The 12,126-nt window shown below is 63.4% G+C and overlaps 1 protein-coding gene across 1 annotated transcript in view; it reads right to left on the reverse strand.

The window, feature by feature from the left end:
- Positions 1 to 12,126, reverse strand: part of dome (cytokine receptor domeless) — an 86,371-nt gene that overhangs the window by 20,670 nt on the left and 53,575 nt on the right. The window contains exons 7-9 of the mRNA XM_037215357.1: positions 4,315 to 4,493; positions 3,895 to 4,024; positions 2,705 to 2,843 (exon numbers count right to left, since the gene is read on the reverse strand). Coding sequence (XP_037071252.1) covers positions 2,705 to 2,843; positions 3,895 to 4,024; positions 4,315 to 4,493 — 448 coding nt within the window. The remainder of the gene's footprint in view (positions 1 to 2,704; positions 2,844 to 3,894; positions 4,025 to 4,314; positions 4,494 to 12,126) is intronic.

Below are 12,126 nucleotides of genomic sequence, written 5' to 3' on the forward strand. Positions count from 1 at the left end.
CGAGAAGGAAGATTACTGCCACAATGTCAAGGAAAATGCCGGTTCACGGCCCGAACAGACCACAGTGCCGCTGAACCGGCGGGATTCCTGGGCTCGGAAGCCAGGGCGCAGGCGCATGCCAGCACCAAAATAGACGGCCCGGCGTCCCCTGACACTCTCCACGTGCAGCATTAATGGAAAATGGAACGAGGCAAAACGGACTCCGCGATGTCGAACATCACAAAACGCAGAACCAGCCACCGGCCATCTATCCCAATACGGCTCGATCCTGCTCCACTCTTCATTATCATAATATCGGCACAGATGTCGTGGCCGCCGCGGCAGCCGGCCGGCTGCCAGCCTACCGGCGCTTTTTTGCGGACGAGGTGACCTCGCCATTCGCGGTATCATGGCCAGGTGACATCGACCCCTCAAGCCGCAACCGGGGGGGGGGGGGGGGGGATGAGCCGACGTTACGGTCAGCGGTAGCCGCCCGTGACGCCGGTCCGGAACGCAGGCCGGGATAGAGGGGGGGGGGGGGGGAGAGGGGAGGGGGCGGACGTCGGGAAGGCACCGGCGGCCAGGTGGCGAAGCCCAGCCGCGCCAGGCCGAGGGCCGATCAGCTGATGGACGCCCGCGCGGGATGAACGGAATCAGCTGCCGCTGCTTCACACGACGGAATCATCAGTGGGCTCGCTCCGACCAGGCTTGGAGACGAGGCCGGCTTTGGCTTCGGCTTCATAAAACCGCAGTTCTCCTCCAATGGCTTCGGGCTTGTCTATGGCTTTGAGCCATTTTCGACGGCTGGCTTCGGCCCGGACATTGAACAGTTTTGTAATTTTGAATCCGGCCTCGGCTTCTTACAATGCTGAACAGCTGGCTTCGCTTTTGACGCAGTGATTTTTTTCCCTGCAATTATGACTTAGCCCCACCCAGCAGCCCTGCCCGTCGGCTCAGTCCAAAACGCCACACAACTTTTTGAGGTTACGAAGCACTCGTCGTTGAAAGCGAAAACCGGTCGGTCATTCTTAGAACCAATTAGCAGCCGACCACAGCTGAGAACCTAACTTTTCCAAGCGTTGTGCACAGAAGTTGACGATGGTAGTTCAAAAATATCCCATTTGTAATGTTAGACACCTCGTCTAAATCCCTTCACAAAAACTTGATTCCTAGCAGTTAACGCTGTAGCCAAAGTGGTTTCGGCTTCGCAAAACAAGTTGAGCACTGGATTCAGTTTCGCCTTTTTCCTGGGATTCCTCAGTGCAAAGCCGCCGAAATCTGGTTCGTCTTTTTACATCCAAAGTTTGAGGTAAATTGCTTCGGATTCGGTGTCCAAAATAAAAGTACACGCCACAGGTTTCGGTTCCGCTGTTCCAAATTTTAAAAGCCGCCGCCCGAGGCTTCGACTTCGGCCAATGCCATTATCATCTGGGCTTCGGGTTTCACGTTTCGAAACTATAACCTTGGCTTCATGCCTGATCCCGACACAGTCGAGGGCGGGGGGAGGGGGGGGGGGGGGAGGGCATGGCGCCGGACGGGCCGGTGCCAGCGCCAGTACCGGTTGAGGGTCAGCCACACGGGGACGCACCCCGTTCCGGTTGCGACCTGGGGGACGATGAACCCGACGCCGCCGGCTCGACCTCCCTCCCCCTTCCCTGTGCTGAACCGGTCTTTCGTAATCCACTTGCCGCGACGGCTGTGTAAAATACAGCCGCGTAAGCTGACAGATGACATGAACACTGTGATTACAGCAGGGCGGAAGTAGTCGTTCGGGCGTTCGCCCGCCCGCTGGGGGCGCAGCCAGCCGCCGAAGCCGGGCCGGCCACGCGCCCGGCGGGTCGGTGGTCGGCCCCAGCCCGCCGCGCTGGCGCCCGCAGCGAAAGGTCGTCCCATTCACGCCCGACGAGGTGTCGGTAACGGGGACCGCAGAGCGGGCGCGTCTCACGTGTCACTCCCCGCCACCCGCTACGCCCAGCTCGGCCGTCGCCGGCGCCACGGCCCTCGCCGCGTGCTGCCCTGCCCGACCCCACCACCGCCGCCACCACCAGTCCGACCCAGAACCCGCGACCGGACCCCGCACACGCACACGCATGCCGAACCCGCTCACGGCGCTGCGTCGCACGGTGCCGAGCCCGTCTGTCCGCCGGCGGCGCCTCTGTCCAGGCCCGCGGCGGCGCCGCCGCCGCCGGCGCCGCCGGGCGGCCGGGGCGGGCCGTGACAAACGGTGGCAGCTCAAGGCTGCGCCGGCCATCGCTGTGAGGAACGGGCGCTCGTCACACGGTCGACCCCTGGCCCCGCGGCGCCGGCGGCGGCGCGCCGCGGCAGGCGGGCGTAGCCGCCGCCGCCGGCGACGGCAGGACGGCCTGACGATGGGAGGCCCGACCGAGCGGTGCTGGCTGCTCCCTACCGCCGCCGCCGCCGCCGCCGCCCCCATCCGCAGAGCGTGCCCCACCCTGCGCCAAACGCCCGGCGGCGACCGGCCGCCCCCAGCCCACTCAGTCGAACAGGTCGGCCAACCAACTCAAGTAATTTACGGCACCCGTGTCAAGTTCTATGGCATTTAATGATGGCGAACGAGGTAGCCGGCCATCTGCAGGCGGCCTCTCGGAGCAGCGCCGGCTGCGGCGGCCATCAGGCGGCCATCAGGCGGCCGCCGGCACTGGCGCGGCGGCGGGCTGATGCAGAGCGGTCAGGAGCCGCGGGCGGGCCACGCCCCGGTACTTACACGTAGTGCGGGAACGAAGCGAGCCGGTACAGGACCTGGTACTTGGTCCTGACGGCGTTGAACGACTCGTTCCAGCTGCAGCTGATGTTGACCCAGTTGTGGGAGACGCAGCGGAAGTTTTCCACGGCCAGGGGCGCATCTGCAGCAGGGGCGGGCCAGACGTGTCACTCGGCGCCGACGACGGCGTCACGCCATCACGATAACAGTGGGCGCCGCCGCTGTTGACTCGAGCTCGTCGCCATCGCGCGTCTCAAGGACAGCGTCAAGAGTAATACTCCGACAGCGCCACACGTAATCAACCAACACAGCCTGTCTGCAAGCGCCGTCACAACAACCCTTCAGAGGCGCTCACATCCAGAGGCCTGTGGGGGTTGGATAAGCCCATGGGCGGCGCAAACAACCCCTGCAGGAGACGAACACTCTTCAAACCTGATTTCTACTCCTGCTAAACCCGTGGACACCATCGGCTACACGTCACATGTAACTGGCTGGGTTGGGCACATGTTTGGGAAAAAATGTGGGAGTGGGCACGGCTGTGGGCAGGACGTTCAAAAATGTCGTAAACACACTCCCAAAAATACCCTCAATATCACTGTTTGCACTTCGTTTAGTCGCAAGTCGCTCCATTTACATAGTATCTGAAATATCGCCGCCGCGTGCAACCTACGGTGAAACCGTCATTTACAACTTAGGAGCTAAAAATCCAGATGGATGGGTAACAAATGGGTACGACTGATTACGAAACGGTAGCGAATGGGTGGACATGGGCACAGACAACCCCATGGGCTGGCAGGTCGAGGGGTTAAGGAAATTCTACCCTAGACATCTACCCACCCCTACTACGGCACCCTCCAGCGCCTCGCCCTCCACACACACACTCCCGTGACACCTTCCACCAACTGTGGCGCTGCAGGAGCTGATGATGCTTTGGATATGAATAGCGTTTCGGCTGCTGTGGCCATTTGGTGCGACGCTGTTACGTCCCGGGTTCGGTGGCGTTTTAAACAGCAGTGCGACTGCCCACGGCGACGACGTAGCGATGAGACTCGCCACGACTCTCTCCCAAGAGGCGCCGGTGCGGTCTTTGAAGCGGCGACAACACAGCCTTCTCGCTACGGCGCCGAGCCGTCCATTAGGCGTGGAGAAAGCGCCCCAGAGAGCCCAGGGCCCGGGGCCCAGCCGACACTCACAGCCAACGTTGACGCTGGTCATGCAGATGCCCGTGGTGGGCACGTCAGAGCGGCGCAGGCGACAGGTGTAGGTGTGTCGCACGGCCTCCGACAGCTGACCCGTCAGCAGTACAGACGAGCTGTTCACCACCTGCGCGCACAGCCGACGGTCAGAACGGAGCCGCACGGCCGACGCACGGCGAGAGCGCGGAGGCGCGCGCGGCGACACGCGAGCGCGGCAACACCTCCGGCTACAACCCTTGACAGGGCACCTCAGGGGACGACAGCACGCCGATAGCCGGGAGGAGCGGAACAGGCACCGCGCGACACTGCGGGAGGCGAAACGGACCCGAGGTGGCCCTCCCGTCTGCGTGGAGCGACGTCCGGCGCCGCCGCCAGCCCCCGACCCCTCCCGCCCCCCTCCCCCGCGCCGCCACTGACCGTGTACTGGTCGGCGGGCACCTCCGTCTTGGCCACGCGGCCGGCGCGTTCCTCCACGCGAGTGAAGTAGAGGTCGGCGGAGCTGTAGCCGATGACTTTCGGGTGCTGCAGGTCGATCTGGCAGGTGATGTTGAACGTCTCGCCCGGCTTCAGGTTGATCTCCCGGCGCGGGTACGTCGCTGGCGGAGAGACGGGTGCGTGGTCAGACGGGGGCGGAACCGGGCGGCGGGGCGCTACCTCCAGAGCGCGCCGCCCACACCGACGTGCCGGCTCGCCATGCGCTGCTCCGCTGTTTTACAATGGCACGGCGAGTCCGCGCGCGACATCTGGGTCGGAGGCACCAGTTTCGGTCCTGGTGGCATCACCGCCCGCGTGCCTCCAGCCCCCACGTCCCGCGGGCTCACCCTCCCGTGGGTTTGAAGAAACGGTGAAGAGCTGTTACTTTGACTGTGGGACAGACCTGTACGACCAAACCCACAACTCAAGCGCGGAGGCTGGCCCCAGTCGGGGCGGACGGGGAATAATAAATGCAGTACGATCCAATGGGATGATGTGCGGTAGCACTTCAAGCCGAGTTCTGCTCTGTGGGACGTTTGGAATTATCAAAAAACATATGCTTTATTAACCGATTGCAAAACCTTGCTGCCCGACGTCGTGGCGGTGCAGAGCATTGCTTCTGTTTTCGCCGACCCGTGGCGCGGTATATTTGCAATGCCCAGGAGCCGCGGATAAGCAATCACTGCCGACATCCTGTTTACTGCGGCCCGCCATCATCACACAGCAGCGGAGGCGGGCGGACTTATTTGGCCACCTAGCTCATGCCGGCACTTTACTTTCGAAAATCGCCGCGAGCCCGGTTAAGCCAGCTCGGTTATCAAACGGTGCGGAAACTTTTCTAAACCCCCACGTCAGGGGCTGGACCCGCGGCTACAAGCCACAAGTGAGCCCGGCTTTTGCGAGCCAAGGTCGCGAAGTACTTCAAGAAACGCGATCCGATCTCAGCAATGAGTTCACGACCAACACCTACCAACAAATGTGAAAAATGGAGCATTGTATGCGATCACGACCAGGTAACTAAATGCCACGACCAAAACCGGCTGCGGGATCCCTTTTATACAGAATCGTCAGCTTAAGCCACTGCAAGACCTCTTTTTTTCTCAGCCGCGTCAGCAGCTGGGGGAACTGGACGCGGCGGTCCGGTTGCGGTGAGGCTGGCGCGGCGCTCGATCAGCACCCGTGCCGCCAGCTCCCGTGAGGCCAGCGCCGCCGCGGCAGCACTCCAGACGGGTCCTGCTGACCCGATCGGTGACCGGCGCCGCAGCAGGCGGGACCCGGCCCGCCCCGGCAACAGCAGCCGAGGGGCCGCCGGCGGCGCCCACCGGCGCTGCCGCTGGCCGCAGGCCGGCGGTCACGATCGGCGGTCATCGGTCACCGAGTCTAGTCGCAGGTGAGGCGATGTTGGCGCTGAGGGAGGTGGGGGGGGGGGGGGGGGGCACCCGACCCGGATGCCACGACGGAGTGCTCGCTACCCTGCAGGAAGGAGTGCGCACCGGAGGGCAGCCATCCACATTGGGTTTCTGTGGTCCGAGGTTCTGTTTTGCCGGTGCGCAATCTCTTGCCCAATCCGCGTCTCGTCTTTGTACGATCAGCGCAAACGCGCGAGCTCGAGAGTCCGTCCGGTCCGCACTCGGTCGGCGATCGACCATCGACCTGAGCGGTGCTGACAAGGCGGGGAGCCCAGACAGCATTTGATCGTTGGACAGGCGGCGGTCATGCCGCAGCCTTGGGCAGTGGGCCCTCCCCGCCTCGGGCGGGTGGGCCCATGTCTCGTTCGCGCCCGGGGAGCCTACACGTCGTCCGTCTGGGATCCTCGGCACGCGCCGCAGCCGTGCCCGCCGCACCATCGCACGAGACGCGGCCTGGGCGCTGGTCGCCGGGCGCGAGGCGCGAATCAGTGGCGCCTCTCCTCGGCGCGCAGGCGTAAGGACAGCACCAGTTTTCCGCGACCCGCTCCAGAGAATGCACGTGATGGCGCTTCAGGGTGCTGGCGTGTGCTCAATGGTCTTGGGACGGGAATAGACCACGGCGCAAGCAAAGCACTTAACATGCTACTTCTTCGAATATACCGGAGTGCCACTTCACTATCGAATATACCGGAGTAAACTTTGAAGGAGTGTGCGGACGAGCGGCATCGAAGCGCTTCACAAGGATGGAGCGGACACATGATCAAATAGCCATGCCGGGCGAGCGACTCATAAATGCAGCCAACAGCCACCGCCGCTTAGAGCTAAAACGTTATTGACGTGGCTCGTGAGAACGGCAAAATCACCCCCGGGCGAACGTTAACGGCCGAGGAAACGGCGAGCACGTTATGACCGCATCGCTCTGCCACATGGCAGCCACAGCTGGCCCCAGTTGTCGCTGATCCGTTCTCCATGCGGCACTTCAAGCAGGCTTTGTTCCCGAAACTTCCTTAAACTATTCGTCGCCTGACAAGTCCAATGAGCAAGCACTCGAGATTGTCGCAAGTTTTTCGTTTTGGAAAGGTTGGGCTTACAACAATGGCGCGCTTGCGATGCGTCGCGAGCAACCGGCACAATGCCTTTAAAACAACATCACGACACGGACCGGAAAGTCAGGGGACCGCAACAAACGCTGCATTCAGGCAAACCCTAAAGCAAGTGTAAGAATGAGATTGATTTCACGACTGACGAAGTTGAATCGGTAAGCGAGTTTGCGCCACGCGCGCACCATGCTTCGGTTTGACCCCGTCGCATGACACGGGTTTGACCCCGGGCCCCGACACGGGTTTGATCCCGTCGCCCGACACGGGTTTGACCCCGTCGCCTGACACGGGTTGGACCCAGCCACATCCCGCAGGTTTTACCCAGCCATCTCAAAGCCCGTTAACTCTAGAATACGTCTGGGGAAAGCCCGCCACCAAGCCAGCTGGCGTCATCATCACATCACCCGGCTGGGTTGCAGCAGGCGCCGACCGCGCCGCCGCCTCGGTCGCCGGTCGCCGGTCGCCGGTCGCCGGCCGCCGGCTGGCTGCCCGGCGCCCGGCCAGTTCACGCCGGACCACTACCGGTGGGCGGGCCGACAGCACCCCAGCTCGCCCCCCCCCCCCCCGAACTGCTCACACGGGCGGGGCGCGCTGAGGCCCGCAGTGGGCACGAGCGCCGCCCGCGCTGCGCCGCGTCGTTGAGCCGTCGCCGCGGCCACCGCAACACGCCTGCCGGAGATTTTTCCGCCGACAAACCCGTTTGGGGGCCGGGGTGAGCGCCCGCGGCGGTCGGCGGGCAGCGACTCGCCACCGCCAAAAAATCGCCAGCCGCAACCAGGAAGCCGCGGTCGCTGCGACCTCGCGCCCGGCCGACCGTCCGGCGCGTCCGCCGCGTCCGGCGAGCCGCGCTATCATCGCCGGGAGGCGCCGCCGGCGCCGCCGAGGCGGCCGGCGCGGCGCGCCAGACGACACGGACGTGACGCGCGTCCCCGGCCGGCACGGCCGTCCGCCGTGCACGGCTTCCGCCGGCCCCCGCGTGCCCGTCTTCTGCAGCCGTCGGCGACGTCTCGGATGCGGTTCCTTCCGCGGGCGACACCGCGCGCGCCAGGCGCCCCAGCCAGCTGGCATCGGCAGCACGTCCATCCTACCACAGGCACCACCGACAGCAGGCCTCCCACACCCCCGGAAAACAAACGGCGGCCACCTGGCCGTCGTCAGCACTCTCCGCTGCTCTCCAGTCTCGTCACGTCGGCCGTTGCGCAGCGCGCGCGACCCCGCTGCTGGCCGTCGAGAGCGGCCGGAGCGCGGTCTGCAGGCGGGCGGGCGCGCCGGCCGACCTCGACCTCGGCACGCCGGCGCTGCTCGCTCGCCGCCGCGCTGCAGCGCCGCCGCTGCGCCCCGGCCAAATTTATCCGGCCGTAAATTGCAATTAAATGGGGGGCGCCGGCGGCCGGAGCGGCCATGCGGCCACATCAGGGCTGCGGCCACGGCGCGGCGGCGTCACCGCACGGCACCGGGGCGGCGGCGCGGCAGGCGGCGCCGGCTAACGGACATCGGCCGCCGAGACAGAGAGAGACAGACGAGTGACGGACACGAGGTGCGGAGACGCGGACGGAGGAACGCTGGGTGTGGGAGGAGGAACGGCTGCGGGTGCGAGGCGCGCGGATCGGTGTCGCACCGCGCGGGACGAGACAAGGACGAGCGCGGATCTGGGACACGGGGATCCGGAACGCAGGGCGTGCCCTCGCGTCGACTCGACGCCGCACGGCCCGGCGTCCCGGAGGACGGACGGACATCGGGCGCCGGGCGTCGTACGCAGCGGCCGGCCATGCGCCGCGGTCCGACGCTATCGACCGGGCTGTGCCGGGCGCCGAGCAGCACGCCGGCCGGCCGCTGGCGCGACCCGGTGCCGCCCGCTCCGGCCGGCGCCCGCTGCCCGGCAATCTAAACGGCCATCGAGCGTTTGTACGACTGAATCGACTGGTTTGCCGGCCGGCAAGCGGCGGACAGCGAACAGCGAGCAACGGGCGAGGGACGGCGGGAGGTGGGCAACAGGCAGCAGCCGGCTGAGGCGATGACACTGCGGCGTGCTGGCGAGACCGGCGGGGACCGAACAGGACCGGACCGGACCAGACCAGACCAGACCAGACCAGACCAGACCAGACCAGACCAGACCAGACCGAACCGGACCGGACCGGACCGGACCGGACCGGACCGGACCGGACCGGACCGGACCGGACCGGACCGGAACGGAACGGAACGGAACGGAACGGAACGGAACGGAACGGAACGGAACGGAACGGAACGGAACGGAACGGAACGGAACGGACTGGGAGTGGCGTTTGGCCGGAGCGCAGAGGGCGATGTGGGCCGTCATATCTACGGCGATACGTCTCGTGGCTGCTCCCACATCTTCGTGTCAGGATACCGAAGTTCTTGGTAATGTTTGACCAAGAAACGTGCATATTGTGTTCGCTGGGAGGAAATGGCCTCCCCGCATCCAAGAAGCAGGCATTGTCGGCGCCATCGATTTCTCGGCAGAGCACAGGGAATCACTCGCAGCAGACGCGCTAACAAGATAATACAAACTGTAGTTCTTCTTCACGCAGCATGCTGTGTGGTGATCTCAAGGGAATGCCCAGTCTTTAGGCATGTCTCAAAGACATACTCTGGTGACCTCTGAGGACCTGTCCTCAATATAATTAGCACCGGAAGGTGAACTGTGTCACAAGAAGGATATGAAAAGCGAATTCAGTTCATTTATTTCCCCATCCGGATCATGCGGTCAACATTCCATAACAGCACCATACTTTTATTTTTCATTGGCCTGGGTGCCATCCCGCGCGTAGGCGATATTGGCGCACGCAAGACGACGTCTGGCAGTACCAAGTTCACGGTTCACGCCGATCGCTGCGGTACCGAGCTTCCGCTTTGTGGAACACCCTGCGCGACATACCGAAGACAAATACGACCCTTTAGTCTTGAGCCGGACTTTCCCCACAGCGGGTTCGCGCTCCGCTAGTCTGATATGCGATTTAAAGATTATGATAATGAGACGACGATAATGACGACGAAGAGTGATGTCTCGTGAGAGAGGAAAGTGAGAAAGATAAAAACCAATATTGGGAGCACGGATGGCAGCAACGTGCTGCAGCCAATTTTAACGGATTCAAACCGGTTCGAAAAAAAATAAAAGAGGCGGAAACAGGCCGTATTTAAAGTACAGCAAAACACATTGCAGCGCAACAGAATGCAGAAAAGCAGCATGATAACAGCATAAACTATGCGAAGCATTGTTAGCGTTTGCATGGTGCCTGCATTGAGGATACCAGAGCATGAACAGGGACCATGACCTGCCAGATACAAGCTGTCAAAATTTCTTCACAAAGATGAAATGTCAAGATTGTCATTGGTAACAGCAAACAACCGAATGCCAAAAAATTGTGCGATTTGGGAAATGCTACGTTTCAAAGGTAACATGCTGAGACATTTTCTGAGACGCATTCCTACTAGTTTCGGACTTCACGATTGCATTAATGTAAGCAGCAGTGCAGCACCCACTAGCATGATAATGATGATAATGATTGGGGCCTAAGGACGCGCCGCCATTAGCATCATGGGTTGGTATTGTATGTGTCTACAAAAAGCACAGCAAAATGCAACAAGATACACTGACTTCAAGTTGACTTGTGCCCGCGGTGTGGCTGAGACCTGTTGCGCGTGTTCCGTCGCCGGTGACGGCCGACGACCGCAACACAACTACCTCATGTACCTTGCACCGTCTCAAGCACGAGTTCTTTCGGATTCTCGCGCCGCCAAGGAAAATCAGGAGCATCGAAGCGCCGGCAGCGCCGCCCGTTCGCCGGGGCCGACGCTGAGGGAGGCGACTGCGTCCGGGATGGCGGCGGCGTGACTCCGTTGCTTGGCAGCCGCCCATCGACCGGCCCGCAGAGAGGCCGCGGCCGCGCCGCGTCCGACGCATGCGTCCGTCGCGGCGCGGCGCCACCGTCGTCGCTGCCGAAACTCCGGCTTCGGCTCAAGCACGATCAAGCTCAAGATTAAGCTCAAGATCAGGCACAAGCTTAGGTCTCGATTCTGGCTCTGACTCTGGCCCTGTCTCGGCTCAGGCTCCGGCTCTGGATCCGGCTATGATTCCGGCTCTGTCTACTCTCTGACCGCGGCTCTGACTCCGGCTCTGACTCCAGATCTGGCTCCTGCCCCGGCCCTGGCTCCAGCTCTGGCTATGGCTCCGGCTCCGGCCCTGGCTTCGGCTCCGACTCCAGTTCTGGCTCCTGCCCGGCTCATGTCACGCCCGGCCAGTCTCACGCCTCCACGACCGCCGGCCCGTCACGACGACCCATTAGCCAAAGGTCACCAGCGCCGCGCGCCGTGCACGCCGGTCACCGCGGGCGCGCCGAGTCACCGTGTTACAATGCTGGCAGCACCGTGATGGACGTCATTTGCCTCTGTTATTATGCGCGATTAACTCTGTGAAAAGGTGATTTAATGAAAGTTTGCAGGCGACTATCACTGAAATTTATGGTTACTGCCCGTACGGGGCGTATGAAATAAATTCTCCGGTGGGTCCGGATTCCCGTGTGGTTTTCGCGGAACGCTAATAAACTGCCGGAGCAGGGCCCCTGTATAAGTGGCCGCCGATCGTCGGCGGGGGGGCTCGCCTGTCAGATTTGGCGCCGTTTAGCCGCCGGACGCATGGGCCGCAGCTTCGATGGCCAATAACCGGACCGGGTCAGCACGCCCCGACCAGCCGGCGCGGGCGCGGGTACGGCGGACAACGGCGGACACTGGCGGACATGGAGGACAACGGCGGACAACGGTGGACAAGCTGCGCGACAGCCGGTACGCCGCCGCCACCAGCAGGACCGCCAACCGCAAGCGCCCCGGCCCGTCGCCGCCCGCGGGCAGGGTCACGGCCAGCGACGGCGTCAGGCGGTCACGAGCGGCCGCCGGCCGTGATGGCGGCGCGGGTCGGCGCGGTGCGGGGGGCTCTGGGGTGATGAGGTAGGGGGTGGGGGCGGTAGGTCGGGGCTCACGGCGCCTGATGAAAGGAGGAGGGCGCCTGGGCCGCCACCGGCCGCGATCGGCAGAACGGCGCCGGGCCGGTCCGGACGTGCCGGCCAACGTGTCAGGTGCGGCGGGGTTCAAGAGCGAGCGCGGATTTGAGGGGCGCCGATCCGGCGTGACCTTGGGCGTCGACCGGTAACGGGAAGCGATCAAAACAGCCAGCTTCCCGGCAGCGGTGATGTCGCCGCCGACAAAAACGGAGACTTGTGGCCTGTTATCCG

Source organism: Pollicipes pollicipes, unplaced genomic scaffold (assembly GCF_011947565.3).
Source record: "Pollicipes pollicipes isolate AB1234 unplaced genomic scaffold, Ppol_2.1 Scaffold_3447;HRSCAF=4054_pilon_pilon_pilon, whole genome shotgun sequence".
NCBI classification, from domain to species: Eukaryota; Metazoa; Arthropoda; class Thecostraca; order Pollicipedomorpha; family Pollicipedidae; genus Pollicipes; species Pollicipes pollicipes.